Source organism: Falco rusticolus, chromosome 10, assembly GCF_015220075.1.
Source record: "Falco rusticolus isolate bFalRus1 chromosome 10, bFalRus1.pri, whole genome shotgun sequence".
NCBI classification, from domain to species: domain Eukaryota; kingdom Metazoa; phylum Chordata; class Aves; order Falconiformes; family Falconidae; genus Falco; species Falco rusticolus.
In genome coordinates this window covers 20,849,140-20,873,231 of record NC_051196.1, presented here as the reverse complement: position 1 = coordinate 20,873,231, position 24,092 = coordinate 20,849,140, and the positions used below count along the sequence as shown (strand labels likewise).

The following is a 24,092-nucleotide window of genomic DNA, read 5'->3' as shown; positions in this document are numbered from 1 at the left end:
TGGGGAGACCTTAGAATAGCTTCCAGTACCTGAAGGGACCTACAAGAAAGCTGGACTGGGGCTTTTTACAAGACCTGTAGTGATAGGACAAGGGAGAATGGCTTTAAGTTGGAAGAGGGTAGATTTAATTAGATATTGGGAAGAAATTATTTACTGGGAGGGTGGCCAGACACTGGCAGAGGTTGCCCAGAGAAGCTGTGGATGCCCCATCCCTGGAAGTGTTCAAGGCCGGGTCAGATTGGGCTTTGAGCAACCTGGTCTAGTAGAAAATGGGCTGGAACTAGATGATCTCTAAGGTCCCTTCCAATCCCAACCATTCTATGAACAAAAATATTTAAAGATATAAGTTGGAGATTTTGACAAAGAAATCAATTTGACTGAATTTAGCTCTGTCCAAAGTGACAACTGAACCATTGGGATTCCTGTTTTAGTAGGCACTACCTTCATGTCCTAGAAGAGTTCTGATGACTTAGTGTGCTTGGAGTTCTCCGATACCACATGTCCTCCTGCACACGTACTATTATGATCTGTGGTTTAAAGCCCATGAAGTGGCTCTTGCTACCTTAAATGCTAAACTATCTTTTTGACAAAGAAGTATGTATATGATCTTCCTTGCATGATTATTTTCCCTTCTACAGTTCTTATTTTATTGTCATGCTCAAACTTGAGCGGTTATGCTGTCTTTGGGAGCTCTGAGAGGCACTGTCCTCTGTGTTTGTAACTACATGAGATTCCACAGAGTATACCTGGAGCATTGTGTTGTTTTGGCAAATGCTCAGGGCAGGTACCTTGGTGAAGATTCTTCCAAATCACTTTTATAAGTGCCGGCATCGTAAATGCAATAACGTTGGTGGGGGGGGAGGAGGGACAGGATGGGAGGACATTACCACCACCATTTTAAAGGGCATTCAAAGGAAAACAGTAACAACAAAAAAAAGAATGGAATGGAAATGATGGATTAAGGCCTATGGCACCATGCACTACTACGGTAGGGATCTTCAAAGAAGCTTCCAAGTCCATCTCATACCATATAGCATAGCAATGAAATACTAAGTCAGATCTGAAACAATATAGATGTATATTAATCTACAATTTATATAAAATCTTTGCAGTAAAAGTGAATCTGACTTATGCAAAAAGTGCTATAATTAAATGCAATGAAAAATAATTTTTTTTTGGTCATCTAAGACCACAAAGTAGTAATGTGAGTAAGCACTGATGGGCTGAAAAAGGGAATCTTTAGCGTGATTGTCTGGGACAACAGTAAACTGTGGTAGGCTGCTGCTTTACCTGCAAAGCAACATTTTAAAAACTAGTTTGAAAAAATGTTTGTTTCATCATTAAATAAGAGAACCCAGCTTTGAAGCTGCCTAGTTCAATAATAATCTTCATTCTAAAATTTAAAAAGCAGAGATATTGTCATTACTGTTTTCCTGCGGTAAGGTTTTAATGCATCTTTGAATTCCTATCTATTAGCTCCATGCTCACAGCTCCATTAGGATGGATTACACTTACTTGTTAATACAAAGCATAACACATCTCTGAAGTAGCATTTAAAAAATAAAGTGTTTAGATGGAGTTTTGCATGGTGCCTTTTGAAGTAAGGGGAATTTCTTTCCTCCCCACCCTGCCCCCAAATATGATCTGCTTAGCAAAAATTATTCTCAAATAGGTTTTAAGAATAACAACAATAAAACTGAAAATGAAGTGCAAGAACAAATAACAGAAGATTTTCTTTATAGGTATCAGCTCCATTTTCTTATCTAGAGCATGTATCTTAAGGAAACAGTCCTCGATAAAGTACCTGCTAAAGAGAAACAAATGATGTGTAGAACTCACCTGCCATCCCCTCAGCTTACAAGAATTGCATACAACTTCTACTTTGTTCTTCAAGAATGTCCAAGTCACATTAGTCATAAAAAGAAAAACCCCAGCAATCTTTTTGTGCTCTCAGCTGAAATTTGAGAGAAGGGAGAGGTACTTAGCAGTAGTTATTAATACCTGTAGACTTGTCAAACAAATTAACTAGTTCCTATAATACATGTATGCCTAATGCCAATGCTTCTACTCAATGTGGGTGTAATTATGGGAGGAGATACCAAAATTATTTACTCAGAGGAAATGCATTCTCTTGAATCCCAAGACAAGAACAACTTCCTACAAAGGATAATGGGTGTGCCATGAATAAGTTATCTTTAAGGATGAGGAAATGGGGAGTATGGTGGGATGTAAAAGCCATATGAAGGAAAAAGAAGCATTTCCTGATTACTTAACTTCCTGATTGGTTAACACTACTTCTGGTTTTGTTCAACAGCTGTGAGTTGGCTTTAGAGGTTTTTTTGGGGGTCTCAGGTTATCTCCAGTACACCCAAACTTACGTGAAATTATAAGCTCCCACCAGAAACAAATGTCTGTTTACCTGTTAGGTTAGCCAGCTCCATACTACCATTTCATCAAAAGTTTTATTTCAAAAAGACCCCCCAAACTGAGTAGTTTGTCAGTGCAAGCTCTAAGCCTGTCTATCTTCACAACTATGAATATATTTTATTTTATTTTTCTACACTCACTTAACAGTGTACAGGTAATGAATTTTCATGGTTGCAGAGAGGAATGTATCTGTTTAAGATTCTGCAATTCTACTGATCATGATTTAACACTCAGTAAAAACTTAAAAAAAATAGTCTGAATTTTAAGTTACGAAGAAAAAAAAAAGACTGAAAGAACCTGAAATTAAGCTCCAACAGCTGTTTCTAAGGCTGATTTTACCAAAAAAAATTGCCGCCTTTCACCTTTTTGATAAACTTCTGTTTGATACCATGAAGACTAAAAGAGTACTTACTTATAGCCCCGTTCTGAAAGAAAACACTAAAACTTTGCACACTTGACAACAGTATATCTGGTGTGGTGTATCTCCACTTACATTATAATCCAGAGGTCTGTCCTTCCTCTTGGAATTTTCCAGGATGTTCAGGCTGTCAAAACTTGTTCCAGGAATATCCTCAAATGGATTTGATTGCCTTTCAGAGTTAACTTCAGTTGCTCTTTTTCTCTTCCTTAATTCATATTCCTTGGAAACCATAAGAGCCACAAGCCTCTGATGTTACCTGATCTTCACACACAGCCCTAGTGACAAACCGCATCGACCAGTTCTTAAGTTCAGGTGTTCAGTACTTATAGTGATTGCTTCAGATGTTACACATTGCTCCCACTGGAGCATGACTATTTCCTTTCTTCTTCCTTGCTAGTCTCATAAGTAATTAAATCTCAAGCACTTTTTCTGTCTTGGCTGCAACCACCTCCTTTACCTCTGTATGACACGCCCACAGTGGTCACCAAGCCACCAGAACCTCTCACTCAGGCTGGCCTACATCCCAAACTGGCATCTACCACTACACAGGTTCACCACAGCAAAGCATCAGCAGCTGCTTTTGTAATCCCTTTGGAATGCAGTGGTCATGGCTCCTAAGTGACTAATGACTTAACATTGTTGCAGGTGTTTTTCCTAGCTCAATTCCACCCACCCATCATCCAAAATGGTTCAAAATATTTTGTTCCTCCTTTTCCCTTGTTTTGGAGCCTTGAAATTGCAGTGCAGTTTGCTAACTTTCCAAGAAAAACATACTCTCTTATTTAATTCATCTCCTTGTGCATTGTTCAAGTATTGCACTGTCATCCTCAGGATAACCATATTGCACCTGGCACTTCTTGCTAGTCTTTACTAGCAAGAGATCAGTGTAACTTCTGCAAAAAATGTTGCAAAATCCCTTCTGCGAGTCTGTATGCAAGCAGGCACATGTTTACTTGGACACGTTAACTTCATGTGCATGTGAAGCGTTGCAGAAGGGTGTTGCCTTTCTTTTAATTCCCCTAGAGGTCCAGTTTACAAGATTCTCCTTTCTGCTAGTGCAGTTCACTTGACTTTGGCATAGGTTGGTTGTTTTCACGCATACAGGAGATGTGAAAAGAAGTCATGAAATGTATATGCACTTTCTATATCCAAGGCTGTGCTTGAGCTTGAACTTCTTACTGTTTGGTCTATGTGATGAGAGCTCTTGGCTCTGGTGAGCCTTGAACGTCAGGAGAAAAAGAGAAGGTGCTACTGTGCGTTGCTTGTACAGCCTCTCTGCAGCGCATCTCATCGTATGTCTAGTACGGTCTCATACTGACAGCATGTGACTGGCAGTGGAGGGCGAGGTGGCCACAAGTGCCCTCCGAAAACAATTTTGCCGGCTGCAAGAACCAAAGCAGTTTATAGCCAATCTGGACTGGGGCTGCCCCTGTAATGAGGAGTCCCTACAGTGAGTCACAGGTACCCTGTGTTGTGTGGTGGAATGGGGGTTCAAAGCCTGCTCCAGGCACTAAAACCTTGTTGGCTTCCTGGCCCAGCAGGCCAAAGTATAATAGAGCAGTAGCTTGGCTTTCCATTCACTTCATCTACACAGACTTGTTTCCAGTCAGAGATTGACTTACTGTTGTACAATTATTGGCCATAAACCAAGTCACTCAGTGGGCTCCACCTAGTTCACTTGTTCCTGGAACCCAGTGTGTGGCCCATACCTTATCCTCCCATAAATGGTTTAAGTAAGCTTTACTGAATTTGAACTCTGAAAGATGACTCCCTGGCACACAATCTTATAGTGAAGAATTCCTAACTCTACTGAAGTTAAAATATCCTTAGACTTACGATTACTCTCCCTTTGGTTCCCAAAGATGACTTTCAGCAAGTGCAAACTATCAGCATGCAAAAATACCATGCATGTTGAGCTGGGCAATTATCTCAATGTGTTCATCAGATGGCTCTCAAACTGGACACCACCCAAATTCCTTTGGAACATTTACTGTAACTCATGTGGTCACTGTGATTTACAAAATAATGGAGAAAGTCAAGATCGACTTTGCAGCAAAAAAGACAGAGCTAAATGACATTAATTGTGCAACTTATCCTGGCTACTTTCTAGTATCATGGTTGCAGTAAGGAGAAACACCACTTATGAAAGTCCACTATATAAGGCTTTGAAGTGTAGAAATGAGTTTATGAATGCTTGTGCAGAGGCATCTGGAGCCAGAAAGAATGATTTCCAAAGAAAACTAGACAAATGCCGAACAGTCTCTGAATAGAAGGCAAGATGCTCTTTTTATTAATGTGGATACTCACAACAGTGAATTAAGAATCAACTATTCCTCAGTTTACTTAAAATTGCAATGTAAAATTTTAATGATATAATGTTGGTAACCCCTTATCACAGGAATTGAGGATTTTGTTTTGCTAATTTTCACATTGTTCACATAAGACATAATGTCTTATGACATTTTTTCAATTCATACACACACAGACAATTTATTGTATATCTTCATCTTAGTCAACCACATTTACCATCTTAAAGGTCTTGATATCTGCAAATTTATCACAGGAGAAATTAACAAGTAGATGTTTGGGACCTGTCTCAAAAGGGATGAGTTTAAACTTTGTACTGGATTTCTCACCGGCTTTCAATGGTGGTACCCTAAAAATAGGGGGAAAAAAAAAGGGAAAAATATAAGCTGAAGACAGGCGGATGCATCATGCTTTACTTTTGTCACTATCTCTCATCTTAAGTAAGAATTCCTATCAGTTCAGTGTAGTGTGGCCATGAAAAGACCATACAGGACTTGGCTATCTGATAATGTATTTAAATACTCAAACCCATGCATTGAGCGCTCTCACAAATACAGTAGGCAGCGACCCAGATAAGCACACAAAGGACATACTAGTAAGGTAAAGCTTCAAGCGGAACAGGAGGTGTAAAACACATCACTGCATTATTAAAAAAGGGATAATCTGAGACTGTGAAGAATGTGAATACAAACTCCTGAATTAAAATGGATTATAGCACCAAGAAAACCTCAGTGTTTACACAGCAGGAAATTCTGAATGAAAGTTAAAATGTTTTAAAATGGTATATTCTGTAATTCTTGGAAACTCATGTTTACCTTTTTCCGTAACAGCCTTACCCTGTCATGTTGTCTTGTCCTTGCCTGAGGATAAAGTTGTATGTGATAGATAACATGAGATTGCTAAATTCCCTCAGGAGCACTCATAAATTATGGGATAGACCATTCCTAGTTGCTCAAGGACAAATAGCAGTGTTAAGTTGCTGTGTATGTTTGTTTGTATGTGCGTATTCAGTTAAAGAACACACACCCATATCCCAGGTATTTTTTAGAAATAACTACATTTGCTAGCATATGTCGAAATTTATGTGCAGTTTTGGATATGTACAAAGTGATGGACAGTCTGAAAATTTAACATTTCTGTTTCAGTTGTGGAATAGTGAAGGAAAAAGAGCAAGACAAGATACAAAATCACTGAAGCATAAAAACAGGAACCTGGGATCTATAGTAAAAGGAACATATTTTATCCATTTGCCATCTCAACACCACCTAATAGTTTCTTGCCTCTGTTTATTAATCTCCTAACATAATTCTTTTGTAGAGTTATGAAAGCAGAGCTTGAAAATCAGTGTCCCTGTAGTTCTTGTTTTGGAAAAACTTTTTAAAATTAAAACCTCAATTTTTGAGTTATTAATTGTATATTCACCATTTTCCCTATTCTCCTGTTGCCTGCCTCATGGATTTCTTCTGTGTTCAAGTTCTAAGCCTTAGTAAGGTAAATCAGTCACCTGTGGCGTAGCAGCTGGTCATGGTTTAGTGTGTTCTTTAAAAGCTATCCTCCTTAGTTGTGCTTTATTGCATCTGGAATAGCCTTGCATGGAGCATACTTGGGGTTGTACTTTTCAGAGGTACCACCCTTTGAGATCACAACCTGTCTCTAAACAATCTGTGTTCATTTTTTGTCCCAAAGCTGGGACACTGGTGCATCTGCTTTTTTACATTCATGTCTGTTCAATGTAAATACAAGTAGTTTAAAAGGCTGAACAAATTGGCCCATGCAGTCCATTTAATAAGATGATGAAAAAAATCCTGGTTAATATATGCTATAATTTGGGTATAGTATGGACAGAAACAGTCATGTATCCTATTGTTGGCCCTATGATCAGAACAAGAAAGTTGAATCTGGGCCTATAGCAGCATAGACAGCTTCAGCAAAATTTACTGCATGGGTAAGCGTGTATTTTTGGCTGGAACTGTGTGGTCCCACTAGATAGGCAGGAAAACAAGTTCTGTCCAATTATTTGACCTCCTAACTGATGGAGCCAAAGCCTAGCTTAGATGAAGAGCTGGTTCAAAGCTGTGTGCTTCGCCTCCCAAATTACAGCAAGAAGAAAATGCCATCTCATCCCGCTGTTTGGTTCCACATCACCCATGCCTACGTAATTGCTCATGTATCTTTAATAGGAGAAATTTCTCATACTTACTCTATCTCAAGGATTCCTCTGAGGAGGTCATTGCCTTCTGCCTGCAGCACACAGTCTGTCACTTCCACATCAATAGGATTGGTAAATGTCACTTCCACATCCACTTCTTTATTCACTTTTGCTTCACCAAGTACCTGTGCAAAGGAAGTGCTTGAAAGGCCAGGTTCTCCGTATTCTTTTCTATCCAAGCCTTCTCAGTCATCAGAAGAGGAGGTATTAAGAGTTGCATGATGGACCATGGCAGAATGTGAGAAGAACATATCTTTTGGGGAAGAAAGTGCTTATAAGAGCTTACTTTCCCCTTTTTCTGCCACTGCAGTTAGAGCAAAGGGACAGCAATTTACCTGTATGTCAATGTTAGGATTGTCCAGGGTGATGTCTCTTTGCACCAGCACTTGAATCCCACCTTCTACATGACATAAAGCTGTTACCTGGATCGTGTTGTCTGTAGTTAACTGCTGTTGATATTCAGTATATGGTATCTTAATGGGAAATTGTTTCTCTAGAAGAAAAAAAAAAAAAAGAGGAATTGATACACATAAGCCCACAGAGTTTCATACCCGATATTATTATTTTCCTTTTATGCTGTGTCTGGGACTAGGAAGGCCTTCAGCCATCACTGCCAAACTCAATTCATGCAAATCTGTCGGTCTGCTATAGAGCGATTCCTTCAGTGCTATCCCTCCTCCATTCCCTACTGCTATATTGCCTGTCTTGTCTTTCTTCCAATTGCTCTGAAAGATAACACAGCTGGAGTTTAAGGAGTTTAGTGCCAGTGCCACTACATTTGTTATGGGACATGCTCTGATAAGCCTCATCAGTCCTGTTTGCTGATACAGAGACATGCTAAATGATGTCTTTGTTTCTTTTATCTTTCCTAGCCGTATCTGCTTTTTATTATCACGTGTTTTTACAGTAGTTTTTATGCTGTGATTCAAATCAAGGAATACCAGATGGGAAGACATCTCCTCTGTCTCTGAAGCCAGGCAATTTCAGATTTTTGGCCATTCATACAGAAGAACTGTAGAGTAGCTATGGTGCATGCAAATGCTGTGAGCCACAAAGTACTTTACAGCAGTACACAGCAGATGCAAAACACAAGAAAAGATGACAAGTCACCAATGCAAAGTCCCACAAAAGTAAGCAAGCGAATGGGGGAAATGTGAATTTCCTAGATTCCTCCAGTAGCAACAGATGTAACTACAAATCCTAGCAAACAGAGCAATCCTCCAGAAGAAGGCAAAAATCTCTTTAAATGGTCCCTGCCATCAGATCCCTGTCGTCAACCTCCCTCCTGACTGTAAATGCAGGCACTGGTGACTGTAATGCCATTAGGCATATAAACTTGGTCTTCACCAAAAGTCTCAATTCCTAATACTTCAGAGGAAAAAATTCTGAAATCCATCTGAAAAAAAAAAAATTAAGGAAATCTGAGGACCTTTACTCCTCAACAGTTCTTTGACACAAACTTTCTTTTCTGTGGAGCTTATTTCAGCTATTTCTATTCCTCACACTTTAATTCCATTCTAATGTGCTAATGAATCAGGTTTCTTGTTTCTGCTGTTAGCCATGTCCTGTTCCCTTTCAGTAAAGGCCCTCATAATTGACCGGAACTTATTTAGTTGGAGTTGATGTCTACGGTTTTATGTTGTCCTTGTATTTTTCTATGCAAATTTTGATAAATGAAACTTCCTGTTTCCTCACCAGCTTTTCACTCCTGAGAATCATTTTCCAAAATGTGAATAGTACTTAAGGAAATGATAGTGTGAAACAGGCCTTTTAGATATGTTTATAAGTGCAATGTAGGGTTTTTTTCAGCCTTTTCTGCATAGAAATTTAAGATTGCAGTTTGTTGGAGTTTTTTTCCCCCCAAGCTGACATCACAGCTTCTAATGCCCATTTACTGATAACACAATTATGTTTAAAAGTTATTTGAAAAATTACCTTCCTTAGGAGACAGAGTGACAGATATGGAGTCCTTCCAGATCTCATGAACTGGTCTTCTAGTGTACACAGTGCTCCAAGCAGTCATATTGACATGAACAGTCTTAGCATCAGACTGTAAGTTTGCAAGAACCAGAATTAGATTGAGATTTTTGCCAACCTCTAAAGGGCCATCCACCTTGAACTTCCCTGAGATGTCAGGCTTTTGATCAATTTCCTGTGTTGTCGGTGCTGTAGGATCAAATTTATCCTCAAGTCCCAGCTTCTTACGGGCTTTTTTAAAAATCTCTCTTTCTTTTGTAGAGCCTGTCCAGAAAGAACCATGAAAATTATCCTTGACAGTTAACATGCGTATCTTATTTTATGTGACTGCTGCAGAACATAGTGTCTGTGCTTACAGATGAACAGAGCCTGTTTTTCACAGCTACACCTAATTTTCTGTATCTGCAGTCAGTATTGTCACAGCCCCTCCAACAGCCTTTTTCTGTGCACATATCTTAAGTTCAAAGTTTCTCACTCTTCCTGTTTCTATCCTTTTTTATGGTTGTAATATTTAGAAATGTAAATTTTTATTTGCTAATACAAAAAAAGGCCCATAATACAAGGGGAGGCTGATGGCACTGTGTGGTGGGCTGACTCTGGCTAGCAGCCCAGCATCTGCCTAGCCTCTCACTCGCTCCCTGTTCCTGCAGGATGGGGAGAAGGAAGAAGGAAAGTGAAAAGACTTGTGGATTGAGATAATGACAGTTTAACAGGGAAAGCAAAAACTGTGCATGAGCAAAGCAAAAAGAGGAATGTGTTCGCTATGCCACACTGGCAGGCAGATGTCCAGCTGCTTCCTGGAAAGCCTCAACACACGTAATGGTCACTTGGGAATGCAAATGCCATAACCATGAATGCCCCCACCACCCTGTTTTCTCTGTCTTTCCCTTTTCTATTATCGCTGAGCGCTAAGTCATATAGTGTGGAATATAGCTTTGGTCAGTTGGGGTCAGCTGTCCTGGCTGGTCCCCTCCCAGCCACTTGCCCACCCACAGCTACCTGCTGTGCCAGGGAGGGAGGGAGAGAGCGAGCCTTGGTGCTCTGCAAGTACTGTTCAGCAATAACCAAAGCACTAGGGTGTTACCAACGCTTTTAGTGAGGCAGCTATGGAGAAAGTTAACTCCATCCCAGCCAGAGCCAGTACACAATGGAAGCTAGTTATTTGGGCTCTCCTTTATCATGCTTTTCACTTTTCTGATAGGTATTTCCGATAGCAGTGTTCGTTCTTTACACTTGGAAATTCAGTTAATGATTCAGATTTCTTTTCTGCACTATCAAACCCAAAGGTCTGACAAATTTACATGCTGTTTGACATTTGAAAGAGTGGCTCTTCCTGGGCCTAACTGCTGCTTTAGCTTAGTTTTCTGTAACAGGCCTTTCACCCTGCTGTCAAAAAACTGGGCCATAGACTAACTCTCACAAAGCAGAGGCAGTCAGTGTACATTACCAATAGCAGGCAGAACAGTGAACGTTTTACTCGGAGATATTTGGACTTGACTTACTGAGGTCCCACAAAGCAGCTCCATATCAGAAGGGGCAAGGCAGTATTTTTTACTCTTTACATTTCTCTTCCCTTTTCTGTTAGAACTGAATAGAATGCCCACTAAGAGACTCCTGGCCTAAAGTTTATATGTGTTTGGGAATGAAGCAGCTATGTAACTGGAACCACCAGTGTGTTTATTTACCTTCTTCATATTTGTAGTCATTGGTGACATCTACACGAACATCTCTACCAACTGCCTTTGTGCTGATGGATTGACCAATTATGGTAGACTTAGAGAATATTAATGTTTTCTTTCCAGTCGTGGAGTCATAATTCCAGTACATGCAGTCTGCATTCACTTCTGCAAATACGAATGGACAGTCGTAGTCCAGATCTACATCTCCTTCTTTGATGGCATTCCGTGAGGCAGGACCACACTGATAAATTCCTATGGTATCAAGAAAAAATTAGTTAGACCTAATCAACTCTTTAATGGTAAGCAATTACTAGACAGATATTTATCGATGATTCCTGAACTGCCCAGTGCTGTTGTCCTGTTCAAGTGCTTTCATCTGCATAGACCCTCACATCACGCCAATCTTCAATGTATCTTGTGTTTATTCTGAAGGTACGATTGATTCATTTTATATTACCTCTTGATTTTCAATAGCTCTGGATACCTGCATTGGAAATCACAGGAATTGCTGTGAAAGACTGCTCCTAGAAGTCTAGTTTGTTTCTTGGCATCCACAGACGATCTGAGGCTTTTCTATTGCTATGAAGTATTCTCTTCTACCACTCTATTTCTGAGCAGGATGAGAAATTACTTTTACAATGGTGCGCTTTTTTTTTTTTTCTTTCTTCTCTCTGAAAGTGACTGACTTTATAATTTTTCAATGTTTTTCCTGAAATAAAATCTGCATACCTCCACTTTCTTCTTGAGGAGTTGCATCCAGAACTTGCCATCCACTGTATGAGGGGCCCAAGTCACTGCGGGAAAACCAGCTTTCATTCCAGACATGGAAATTCCTATATGCAAGAGCGAACAAAGCAAGCTACTAGTATGTGTTTCTAAATTCCTGTTCGCATCTGTTAATCAGCCATCTTAGTTAAATGTATTTAATGTCTCCATTTATATAGAATCTTACCTGAGTCTGAGCACTTCCACTATGATCCTGAATATATATTAACTAGATGGGAGCTGAAAATTGCATTGTGCAACGGATGTAAATGTTCAAGGGCAGAAAGCAAATCTGAAAAATTATACAAAATGTCTTGACCCTGTTTTTCTCCAAAAGTTCTGAGCACGTGCACTTCCTTAGTTTTTGCTGTTTTCTTTAAAGCACAATGCTAGTTAGATTTAGAATGGGTCCAGAACAATCAGAGGAGTAAACAAGGCACAAAGTGAGGGACTGCACCTGTTCTTTGCTGGATGCAAGCTTGTTTGAATTGCATTTGATGCTTAATAGTGGCAATTATTAAATTATTTTCACTGCAAATGATTACTGCAAAAAACAAAAGGCAGGGAAGCTGGTTCTGTTGAGCTTTTTTTGAGGGATGGTTCCAAACTAAGTCCCACTGTTTGATATTTCCAGTGTAATGTCATGATTTTCAGTAATCTGTGGCATCATAACTGTAATTTTGCCTGCCCTAGCTTCGATTATCTGTTGTAACTCATGGCACAATTCTCTGGTTAACTGAGAAAGAATGAAAACACCAAGTTTGTAGTACTTTTTTATTGATCCTCTGTGTGTATAGTTGTTTTAAAGGCAATTTTTAAGAAGGTAACAAAACATTTGTCATCTATTCTCTGCACCTGAAGACTCCATAGGCATTGATAGGTTCTACTGTTAAAGATCATAGAGCCTTACCATATGCTGTCAGCTGCCCTGTCCAAATGATTTCCAGACGCATCGTAAAACTCATCCACACGCAGATTTCCATCTGCATCGTGGGCAGAGCTGAAGTTTGTAATTGTACGAGTGGGAATCCCCAGACATCTAAGCACTAAAAAGCAAATAGAAAACCATAGTCAGAAAGCAGTATTTCTGGAATATGAAGTTTCATACAACACACTAATGCCCCGAAAGACTTTCATGGAGGAAGTGTTATTATTAGTGCTTCTTTTAACAGAATCTGTGCAGTGTCAGTTATGTGCATGACATAAAACATACCTGTAGTCAATACTGCTGCAAAAACCCAACATTGTCCATATCTAACAGGTTTGAATCCTGATTTCTTCCAGTTGTGCAGGATTTCACCACTTCCAGTCCAGCTGCTTGGACTTTTCCCACCCTCATAATTTCCACTCCAGTTTCCTAGCAGCACCCCTTGGTCATCATTGGCATTGACCTGTAAAAATATTCACTAAATTCATGATGAGAAAAATTAAGAGTTTATAACAGATATAGTAGTGGTAGGGGAGCGGGCAGAAGAGCAGCCCTGAGTGACATTTTAGTGGACAAAATTCACGGCTTCATGCAGCTGGCCTTCAGGAAGAAGCCTCATCTTTTCAGGGAAATGAAATATGAGTCCTCTTAGGAAATGGAGAGCATTTAATCACTGTTTCTCCCACCCAAGTACAGCAGCACCAGGCAAGAAGGCAAACACCAGTTTTCAATGAAACTTCCTGACACGAGGTGGCAACTTTACCACTGTGTGACTGAATGGCATCATCAAAACATATCATGCAGCTAAGTTTTCAGAATGTGCCTGGATCATGATATAGTGAGCCCTCAGCATATTTACAATAATTTAGAGGAAGTGGTTGACACAACAAATGGGGCACAGCATCACCTTGAAAATCTTGGTGCTGTGTCAATAGAGACCTCATGAAATTCAGGAAGAAGAGGTGCAGATCTCAGAACTTGGGATAGAATAGCTCCATGCATTGGTACAGGCTGGGGAGCAGCTGTCTGAAAGGGGCCTGGGAGTTACCGCAAATGCCAGATTGAATCTGAGCCAACAGTGCTCTTTCATCATAAAGAGAAACCCCACACTGGGCTACACTGGGAAAAGTGACCAGGAGATTGAGGGAAGCTGTTAACCCCCTTTCATTATCCCTAGCGAGGCTGTGCCAGGAATCCAGTTTCCAGTTTCGGGTCCCTCAGTTCAAGGGGAAGTTGAGACACTGAAGACTGCCCAGGAGGGATGGCTACAAAGAGTCAGGGGCCCTGGAGCACACCGTCTACAAGGAGAAGCTGAGAGCACTGGGCTAGTTCAGTCCGGTTAAGAAGGGGATAAGAGGAATGTAATAGCAGCTTACAACTACTTGAATGGAACACGCTAAGTTGTCAGAGTCCAACTTTTTTCTGTTCTGGCATGTTATGTAACAAGAGACAACAGCAGAAAGCTGTAGCTTGGGAAAATCTTATTTGACGTAGGAGAAAAATTCCTCGCTAAGAGGGTAGTGCAGCTCTGGACTGGTCACCCAGAGAAGCCATGAAAGCTCCATCCTTGGAGATTTTCAAGGCAGCCTGACAAATCCATGGCTGAGCTGATCTAGTACAACTGTAATTCCACTTCAAATGGGAGGTTGGACTAAAGACCTCCAAAGGACTTGTCCCTCAACATACCACCCCATGTCTTAAACATTCCATTTGGCTCTTATAAGTACCAGAAATACCACAGATGAGATAAATTTAGCAGGCTGAGATCAGATGGCCACCTAAGTGTTTCTTTGGCCCGCATTTCTGGTGCATAGAGTGGCCTAAAATTTTCTGGGAAGTGTCTTTCACCATCTCCTTTAAAAGAACAATTAGTAGTTTGAACTTCTTGAGCATGTTACTTACCATTGCACTGAGAACACGGCCCAGATACTTGGGGTCATTTCTGTGCGATACATCTGTGACAGGATCCTGACGATAGTTTAAGCTTCGATCCATCATGGAAAGGCAAATATTGAGAATATCTCCTTGAAACTATGTTATAGAAGTAAGTTAGTGTTTTGTAAACACAGATTACTCTACTAAAAATCAGGATAAGTGGAGACATATAAGTGTTTAATGTTTTTTTTTTAGTCACCTAATGAGGTGCTGCATCTCAGCCAGGCGTTATCATATAAAAATGCAGCCTCAACAAACTATGAAGATTAGAACTCAATGAGCTTTTCAAAAGCTACAGCATTGCTACAGTACTACCCAGCAGACTCTAAGGTTTCTGCTGTCTGCACCTCTGAGTCCTAGGTCATTATCACTGACTAGTCAATTACAAATCCTCTTATTAATAGGTATAGCAGGGCTTGGCATGAGTTCTAATTTCAATACCAGACTCCTGCTCTTCAGAGGCGTATGCAATGAACTGGAAAAAGCAAACAAGCCCTGGTCACCTGGTTTGTGTGAAAATCAGAGCACAAAACACTGGTGTTTCAGTGCTGCATTTACCTGCCCAAAGTTCCATCCAAAGCTGTTGATATGATTTTTATTGCCTGCAAAAATGATGCCAAACTCTTCTAGCACGTATTCCTCACACTCAGCCTTGTTAGGCATGAACACATCATCACCTGAGAAGCCAAAACACAGGTATGTACAACCACAGCAGGAAAAATAAAACCTCAGGAGTCTCTATCAATAAGGGTGCTTGCAGCTATTCACCCTTTGCTGTTCTTGGTGTTATAAACAGATCGCAATAATTAGAGAAAGGGGTGGGGTGTTTCCGAGTGAAGACAGAACTAATGGCATTGTCAAATCTGGGAGATGATGGCAGCTGGTAGATGTGATTCTTTTCTTGGTTCTGCAGGGACCAGACACGCTCTTCCAAACTCGTGCAGAAGTAGGGAAGCTCTGGCAAAAGCAGAACTTAATCTTTTAGGGCAAGGAGCTCTCCACTGTGTGCACAATACGGAGCTGATTTTATGTAACAGAAGGTCCTAAAAAACTGTTAAACCCTTTTCTCACTGATACATTATGTGATGAACATTCAGCCCCCATATTAAAGAAATATAGATCAAATGGAGGAGCTACAAATATTAATGAAGCTACAAGCAACTTAGTTCTTTCAGGGTAAATTCAACATGTTCGTACCTGAAGACCAAGGGTTAAAGAGCAAAACAAAGGTGCCAAGGCTTGCAGGAGAGGAGCTGCCACTTGATGTACTCTGAACACTCAGCTTGTAACGTCCAATGACAGCATTAGGTGGGCTGGAAATGGAGATGGTCACAGAGCTGGAACTGGTAGACTGTACAACTGCACTCCAGCTCTCCTTGGTTACTGTGCTGGAGATACCAAATGTGGCCTGGGTCTTAGCCAGCTTTGAGGGTTTGGGACCTTTTAAGGAAAATAAACAACATTTTTTTTTTCCCCTAGCCTGTTGAAATACACGTTTAGTCATCCACAAACAGCATGGATATAACCCTCCCCTCAGATGAATGTGTGCTATATGCTGGAAACTGAAGGAAGCTATCACTGCCAGCTGAGACAGGAGTAGTACAACAAACACCTCAGACAGTTCCATGGCTATGTGAACCAGCATGCTGGCTCCAAGATGTTATCTTGTTAGAGTGCATATCAGGCCAAAAGAACATCACGAGGCAGCATTACTCTTTCTGTGAAAGAAGCTGGGAGCCATACCTGTTTCTACGATAAATGTTAAGTTTTGCTCAGGGTGTTCTGTTCCATTGAAGGTGAGAATGAAGGCCTGCCCTCTCCTCACAATCAACTCTTTGCTAGAGAATTTACTTGTGTGGTGATCTCTTGCATTTTCTTTCAGGTGCCAGTTGGTACTTGGCTGCGTTACAGCTATGAAAAAGCGAGAAGAGCAAGAAAATTTGAGGATACATCCAAGGAGGAAGGAGCACAGACACACTCAAGAATTACATGTTACTTTCTACAGGTAACTAGTACCCCTGTGAGGTTTGCATCAAAAATAGAAATTATTTATGTGAGCATTTTTTGGGGGAGTCCATCTTGCATAGACTGCTAGCGATTATCTGCATAATGACATATAGGAGTAGTGTAGCAGTCACTAAAGAATGATCAGAAAGACATCTTAACAGGAGAGAACCCTGAGAGAATTGAATACTTGTGTGTTACTTGGATAAAGAATCTGGCTGAACTCAGCTAAGTCTTTCAAGGTGTTATCCATTCCAAGACATGGTGTTATACTAACAGAGGCACAGCCTTGCAGCCTCTGAATAAGAAATAAAGAAACTTGACTGAGCTGAGAAACACTTCTGCATTTTAAACAATGACATGTGATCTCTGGCCCCATTTATGTGTCAGGTACCTCTGATATGAGTGACAGCTGCTATCTGTTGGGACAACATAACAAGAATATGTTGATGGACACTGGGCTTTCATTTGGTAGTGGGAGAATTGGGAGAATTGGAGAGAGAGCACTACTAAAATAAGGTACGGGAAATAGTATGTTTCAGAGAGCTCTTGCACGTGAACTATGGCTTCAGTCAGAGGCCAAAGAACAAGCATCTGAGATTGGTTTGGCTCTGACATTATCATAGTCTATGGAGGGTTCTCTAGTAGAAGATAGATTGATGGTTTATATGAAGTGCAGAAGTAAATATATTTTTTTCCTAAGGGCACTGTGTGCTTTTTAAAACTATGTTTATTATTCCCCTTCCTCCCTCCCCCCAAAGAAGAAGAATAGGAAAGAGTAAGAGTATGGGCTGTAGTAGTGGAACACAGCTACCCTGTGCCATTACTGAGTAAAAAATCATTATCCCATTTTCAAACAGATTTATTAGTGTAAAGATTTTTTAAAGCATGATCTTAATTTAATCAAGTTTAGGCAAGCCTTGAAATAACTACATTAGTAGCCTTAGCAGCATAGTCACAATTCAAATGGGGGGAACACATTTTTTTACGGTATTGAGGCAAGCAGCACGTATTTTGATTTTTCAGAAACATACCTACTTTAAAAAAAAATCTTCAGAAACTTAACAATGAAGCACACTTATTTCAGAACAAGCTGAGGGGTCAGGGAGAGTTGTCTTTAGAAAGGCAGGAGTTATCTGACATAGTTGGTAAAGCAACATGGGACCATTTATAATAATTATTAAACTGGTCAGTTTGCATATGTATAAATATTGGCATGTAAGCAAAAAAAAACCCCACTGCACAAACAAACCACACAAAAAAAATATCCCCTTAATCGTTTTATCCTCTCTTCTTTAACTTCAGGTTTCTATCTTCTCTGCTTATTGTAGCCTCCCTCAGCCTTTACCTCCTTCAAGTTTTTTCTTTGCTCTCTCTATGTCAGATTTGTCAGTTTCTCATTTGCACTTGTCTGACAACTTCAGTTAGCTGCAGACTTTTCTCTCCTTCCTATTTGCAAAATACAATATTTTTACATCAGATAATACACCTGTTCTCCCAAATCTCATTCTGATAAGCTTGCTTTCCCCATGTGCACAAGTGGAAAAAAAGCGATCCCTGTGAAAATCCTTCTCCTAACTATTAATGGAAGAATTTTCTCTTCCTTTTTTTTCTTGGATCAAAACTCCTTAGAGAAGGAGTGATCTTTAAGTGTCCATCAAAAAACTGAATATGAGGTATGGATGTAAGAAAATAACAGAGCACCACAGAAGGAGCTTCCTCCTTGCTCACCTTGGCCCATATCTGATCAATACGTCCTGTATAAGCAGCTTCTGGAGCTTTCCTCTGAATGGCCTCCTCTACTTCTGTTCACTCAAGGAGTGGGTGGTGCCTTTCACTTCTTTAAAAGTCTAGGTGTAAATTTGCTTATTTGCAATATTTCCTGTGAGGGTGGAGCTTGCATAGCCACCTTTGCTTCCCAGCCTTTATCTGACCAACAAGGCTCGAGGATTAATTTTTCATTCATTTTTTGCACTCTTGGTCCCCATATTCTGATCTGGTTTCCTTGCAACTTAATATCTGAAGCTTGACAATATTTATCCCTAACAGTCTAGCTTCTTGTTAAGAGTTTCTTAATGTATTTAAATGTATAAGAATGTCATCATTTAGTTGCTTTTCTTTCTGTTATAAAGTTATAGGAATAGCATAACTCCTTGTATCACATCGTTTTTAATTTGGCCTACTTCACAAGCAATATTTACAGTCACTTTTTCTTTAAATTAATTCACTGAATCCTTTGTTTTCCTGGAGCTGCTCCCCCCTTCCCCAGCATTGTAGTAGTTTGCAAAACAACAAGCAAGCTATTGCCTCTGCCCCAGATTTAATCAGGCCAAATTTAAAGGACCAAATTTTCATTTATCACATAATTATTGTTTAACAACATTAAACATCTAAGCCCTCCATGTCATATTTGCATGACACGCTACAGAGATGATAGATAAGTACATTTGTGGCTTGTGATAAAATAGTTATCATTGTTTTCAGCTGGTACACTACTATTTTTTTTTATAGGATATCTCTGAACATATAACTGGCAATGCCGATTTGTGGACAAAAATCTTCCACTTAATTGCAATTTTGTTTATGCTTTGCAGGTGGCTCCACTTTCTGTTAAGAAAGAGAGAGACTAATTCTGATACTTCTGTGAAACAACCTGTAAAATTTGATGTACTCAATGCACAGTCTTAAGAACACCTTTGAGTGAGACCCATTATACGGGACTGACTGCAGCTATACACCTCCCCACATGCACAGTTTTAATTGGTTGGGCTTATTATTCAGCAGCCCAAATTATTCTGTTTTCAGGTTTGGATCATGTTTGGAAATTCTAGAATTTAAACTTGTTCAGCCCATTTCATATACAGAAGTATTTTATTAATTTTTACTATAAAATGGTGTTACTAGAAGAAACATTTTTTAACTGGGTGTAATTCAGACTGCTTTAAATGTCTGTTCATTAATAATATTTAATCTTATGAGAGACCATAGTTTTATCACATGCAAAGCCCAATTTTGATTTAAAAATGATAGGAATTAAATTCTTAAATATAAAATTTCTTAGAATTTGATTTTACAATGTTAAGTCCGAACTTTGATGTTTCAGATGTTAAGCTACGCTTTCCTACCCATACTTTTAAATTCTCTTAAGTGACACACTAACAATTTTCAGAATAAATTTGCTTTAAGATTTCAGCCTATCCATGGGTACATAGCAAAACAATTCTCTTTGACGGAAAGAGTAGTTACTGTTGAAAGAAAAAAAAAAGTCAGTGATTATTCACCAAATAGTTCCCGATGCTTATTTTGTCATGCATTTCACCTTTTTTTGTGTAACGGTAACAGTGTGCTGGATATTGTCCTATAGGTTAATGGCATAATTGGTTTTGGTATTTGCTGTTATGATTGCATAGTTATAAACAGTGCATTCAAAAAAATAGCTACAGTGCGTTTATTCAGGAAGATATTATGACAAGGAGAACAAGTTGCATCTGTTGCATTGGCTTCTGGTGTTTATTCCCAGCTCTGGCTAAATTGCCTTGCAGGCCTTTTGTGTGCTTTCCTTGTAAAACAGATGAATGATATGTAGTGGACCTTTGGATTAAAGATTATGGGTGAACATTGAGAATGAGGGTTGAATTAATGAGAAATAGTAACACTAGTCAAAGAAAATGTGGGTGACCCAGACACCTTCCTGTAAGCCAAGTGCAGAGCTTGTGTGGTGGCTGTAAATGTGAGGATTGCACAGGCAGGTGCTTGAAACTCTGGTAAATAGCAAGAGAAAATTCTTTTGGACCTCAGAAAATTAAAGCACTAAGCCATCTTAGTATTTTGTTTTATTTACCCAGAATAAACTATATCAGAATCATCTTTTGCAAACTGGTTTAGTTGTATAACTCATGACATCCTTTTCCAGTGATACCCAGGTTTCTTTCCTCACTCCAGTAAATGTGTTAAAGAAATTAATATATAGGAGGAAGCGTTTGGCACGGAACAGTGAAGGACATCTTTTGTAATAGACTAATACCCCTCAGTATTACTTTCTGTCCTTTGCATTGTCATTCTTTTCCCCACCAACTCTGTATGAATCCGCAGTGACACTTGAATTCTATTAAATGTCACCTATTATTATTTGTGCCTTTGTTTCAGAAGCCTATCTACTCCTTTATTTTTTCTGAGCACAGCTTTTCCTTACATACCCCTAAACCACTATGCTACAGCCATATAGCCATGACTCACTGGGGACCACCTCAGTACACTCAGAAGTCTGGGCTGTTCTGTCTCCCCTCACATTCCCTTGTTTGATAATTAAGCAAGGAATTCCATCAGCAAAACCCACTCCTGCTATAGGAAGTCAAGTGGGTTTTTTACAGGTATATGGTATTTATGAACCACACTAGGGAGAGACTTGAGCCTCTAGAACTGACTCACGGATGCACTAACTCACGTCACACTCTTCAGAACTAGAACCCCCTGAAGGAGATTGGTCAAGTCCATATGGAAAAGCATTTGACAGAGATCTCTTCTGGGCCCTATATGTTATCTGAGTCATACTTCTTATTTTCTGTCTTCCTCTTCCATTCACAATGTCCCAAATAGCAGGGCCATTTTGAATGGAAGCCAGCCTGAAGCCTTCCTGAAGTTTCTGATTGTTCCTGAAGTTCTCCAATAGCCAGACTTTGAAGGTAGCTGACCTCAGTATAGTCAGCTCCCCTATTGTCTGTGTAAAGTAGGCTACCCTGTTAGCTGTGCTCAGATCTTCTCTTGCCGTCTTGGCTCATTCCAGATAAGATGGCTTATTCCAGCAGGGAGACTGACAGTGACATAGAAGTGACATGTACTAATAAGTGAACTTCAAAAACTACCATGGGACCAGTACACAGAAATAAGCCACACTGACAGTGCACAGATTGGGATGAATCTATGCTAGGCTCCCCCAGCAGGCTCCCACATAGCTACACACAACCTGTTATTTTGTAACCTATTATATTTAAATGTATTTCCTTACGTCTCCCACTTATACACACATCTCTTCCATTGGAATGGAGTAAAGACATTATTTGGAAGTTTTAACTTCCAGCTGCTGCTGCAGACTCATCAGCAAAGAATGGCTCTTTGCAGGCTCCCATCACTACCTTGCTCTGCTTGTTTCTTCTAAGAATCCAACAGGATGTGCCATTCCGTGGGCAAGTGCTCTTAATTCTAATACACAAGATGCTTTCAAGTGTGACTCATGCCTTGGTTGTAATGACACTGAAGCTTAAAAGTGACAGATGAAAGCTGAGATAATTGAGGGTGAGACTGTGAAGCAAGTGGCTGAATCCTTAGTAGCAGTAGTGTGCTGCAGACTGTCAAAACCCTTGAAAAATCATGCTATCAAATTTATAGGACCTTTTTAGGTTCTTTTCCCTTTTCTTTATACACCACCTTCTGGATTCTGTTAAAGTAGATCCATTAGAGACTGGCCCATGGATGCGTAAAACTTTTCTGGGAAGTAAGTGTGTGTTTTTGCAGGATGTGTGTGTCAGGGGTCCAGGAGAGGGTGGGGAGGGAGAGATGGAGTGAAAACAGTTAGGTACGCACACACCTGCATGCAGACCCTGCAGTTTTTCATATTAAAATTGTGTGTGGCACCGTGAGGAGTGTCCCCAGGCACTTTTGACATCTCCAACTGAACATGGGCTTGGATGTTTCTTGGGCCCTAGGTATTTTGCAAGAAAGTCAGCAAGTACCAGTTTGTTCGTTAAACACTGCTATTGCTTCTTGAATTTCATGCAATAAGAAAATTGTGGTTAGGAAGGATAGACTTATGTTTATGTGTATGACAATTAAAGAGGAAGTTTTAGAGATCACCTTGCTAAAATGTTTTGCCTAAGTTATTGGCAAATTGTTACTTAAGAGGAAGTGTTACAATGCAGAAACAATTGGTTTGTGGTTTTTTTTCCCCATTGCTGTAGCTGAAGGTTTTTACTGTCCCCTTTATCTGATAGTTCTTTTGTGGAACACTATTTTTCTACTCAGTCCAATCTTTCAGTTTGACCTGTCAAATTGTATTTTGCCATTTATTTTAGTTCTGCTCAGTGGAGGAGATTTATGAGAGAATCAATAGCCTTATGCCCATCGTATGCACCTGATTCCCTCCCAGCCTATGTTCTGCTTTTAAACAGGTAAACATTTAGATGGTATTACATTTAGCAGATGCATTGAGACAGCCAATAACTAAGCACCATCAGGTCAGGCCAGGCCAGACAGCAGACACTGTTGAGGGATGCTAGCACAAGTAGGTCAGGTCAATAAACATGAATTATTTCAAATAATAGTATATGGACAAACACTTGTTCTAAGAGTTAATGCAATCAGTTCTCCTAAAACTGCGAGAAGGGGGTAACCATGCATCATTTTAACCTCTATGAGGGGAAAACAATGCCTGTCATCTCTGCACTCAAGCCTCTGCTCTGTGGACTGATGTAATTTCCTGAGCAGGCCTAAGCGAGAACATGGCCAAGCTCGCTGAAGTGTACTGGTTTAACATCTTTCCTCCTAGACCTCACTGCTAGACATCTGCTTGTTTTGTCTGTATTTCAAAGTACCTTTGTCTTTCATGCTAATTTTAACAAATAGTTAAAATGTCATTGCAGTTTGCAGACTCTGAATCTACAGGAAGGAATCTGTCCCATAATCTATTCTTGGCACAAATATTCCCATTAACACAAGATTCATTCATACCTGAACAACTCTCCGATTCATTAAGTTTCGTGCTAAAAGATAGTTTGCGGTTTGTCACAGTTTCTGCTCTGTTTGTGGTTTTATAATATGTAACTCCGGTATGGTAAGGATGATCATCTTTTCCTTCTTTGTGTCTTTTGGAAAATTCAGGAAAGAAAAATGCTGAAACAACCTATTCATAATCTCAAAATGTAGTGTACTCCAGCAGTTTAGAGCCTTTTACAAAACATAACCCCACAGAGAAAGCTAATATATGATACATCATTCAGTTTCCCGTTCCTTATACACAAAGAGACTTTTTTTTTTCTTTTCTTTTCTTTTTTTTTTTTTTCTACTTACCAGTCATGCTTCCTTGCTCCTCTGTGCCTTGGACTTTGTATTTCTGTGAGCAACTGTAGGCCTATATGATAAGACTTCAAGCTCTGGTTGTGTGGCAGCATTTATAGAGAAAACTTTAGGCCTCTCCTTATGTTCAAACCAATTATAATTCACATTAGGTGGGTGAGGCAGGTTAAGTCATACCAGTGGGCATGTAAACTTCCTAGTGACCATATATTAGCTCATGGGTTTTAACACATTGCACTTGTGCAATTCAGGCTATTTATCCAGAGGGTTGGCTGAGATGCTTAGAAAAGTAGAGCATTTAATTGCATACCTAGAATCTAGAATTTTACATAAAATGATGCATCACTCAGGAAGGGATATTTTTTGAGTCAG

General features: G+C 39.7%; 1 protein-coding gene across 2 annotated transcripts; it reads right to left on the bottom strand.

The window, feature by feature from the left end:
• Positions 1-5,107: 5,107 nt before the first annotated feature.
• Positions 5,108-23,807, bottom strand: LOC119154797 (protein-glutamine gamma-glutamyltransferase E-like). 2 transcript variants are annotated; one of them, XM_037402719.1, is made up of 13 exons: positions 23,715-23,807; positions 16,392-16,559; positions 15,846-16,088; positions 15,207-15,325; positions 14,616-14,744; positions 12,999-13,176; positions 12,696-12,831; positions 11,750-11,853; positions 11,027-11,272; positions 9,300-9,605; positions 7,700-7,857; positions 7,356-7,489; positions 5,108-5,504 (listed from the first exon to the last, which is right to left on the bottom strand). In XM_037402719.1, exons 1-13 carry the CDS (start codon positions 23,719-23,721, stop codon positions 5,357-5,359), a joined length of 2,076 nt encoding a protein of 691 aa, XP_037258616.1. In that variant the 5' UTR covers positions 23,722-23,807; the 3' UTR covers positions 5,108-5,356. The 2 variants fall into 2 exon arrangements, with proteins under 2 accessions (XP_037258616.1, XP_037258614.1); XM_037402717.1 differs by lacking the exon at positions 23,715-23,807 and adding an exon at positions 18,384-18,490.
• Between the last annotated feature and the right edge of the window lie 285 nt (positions 23,808-24,092).

What these genes read in the sequence shown, in the direction of transcription:
- LOC119154797 (XM_037402717.1), bottom strand. An exon ending in TTGGATGGAACTTTGGGCAG is followed by an intron (nt 14,745 to 15,206) that starts GTAAATGCAGCA and finishes TCTATAACATAG; the next exon opens with TTTCAAGGAGATATTCTCAA. An exon ending in TCCTCAAGAAGAAAGTGGAG is followed by an intron (nt 11,273 to 11,749) that starts GTATGCAGATTT and finishes TTGATACCATAG; the next exon opens with GAATTTATCAGTGTGGTCCT.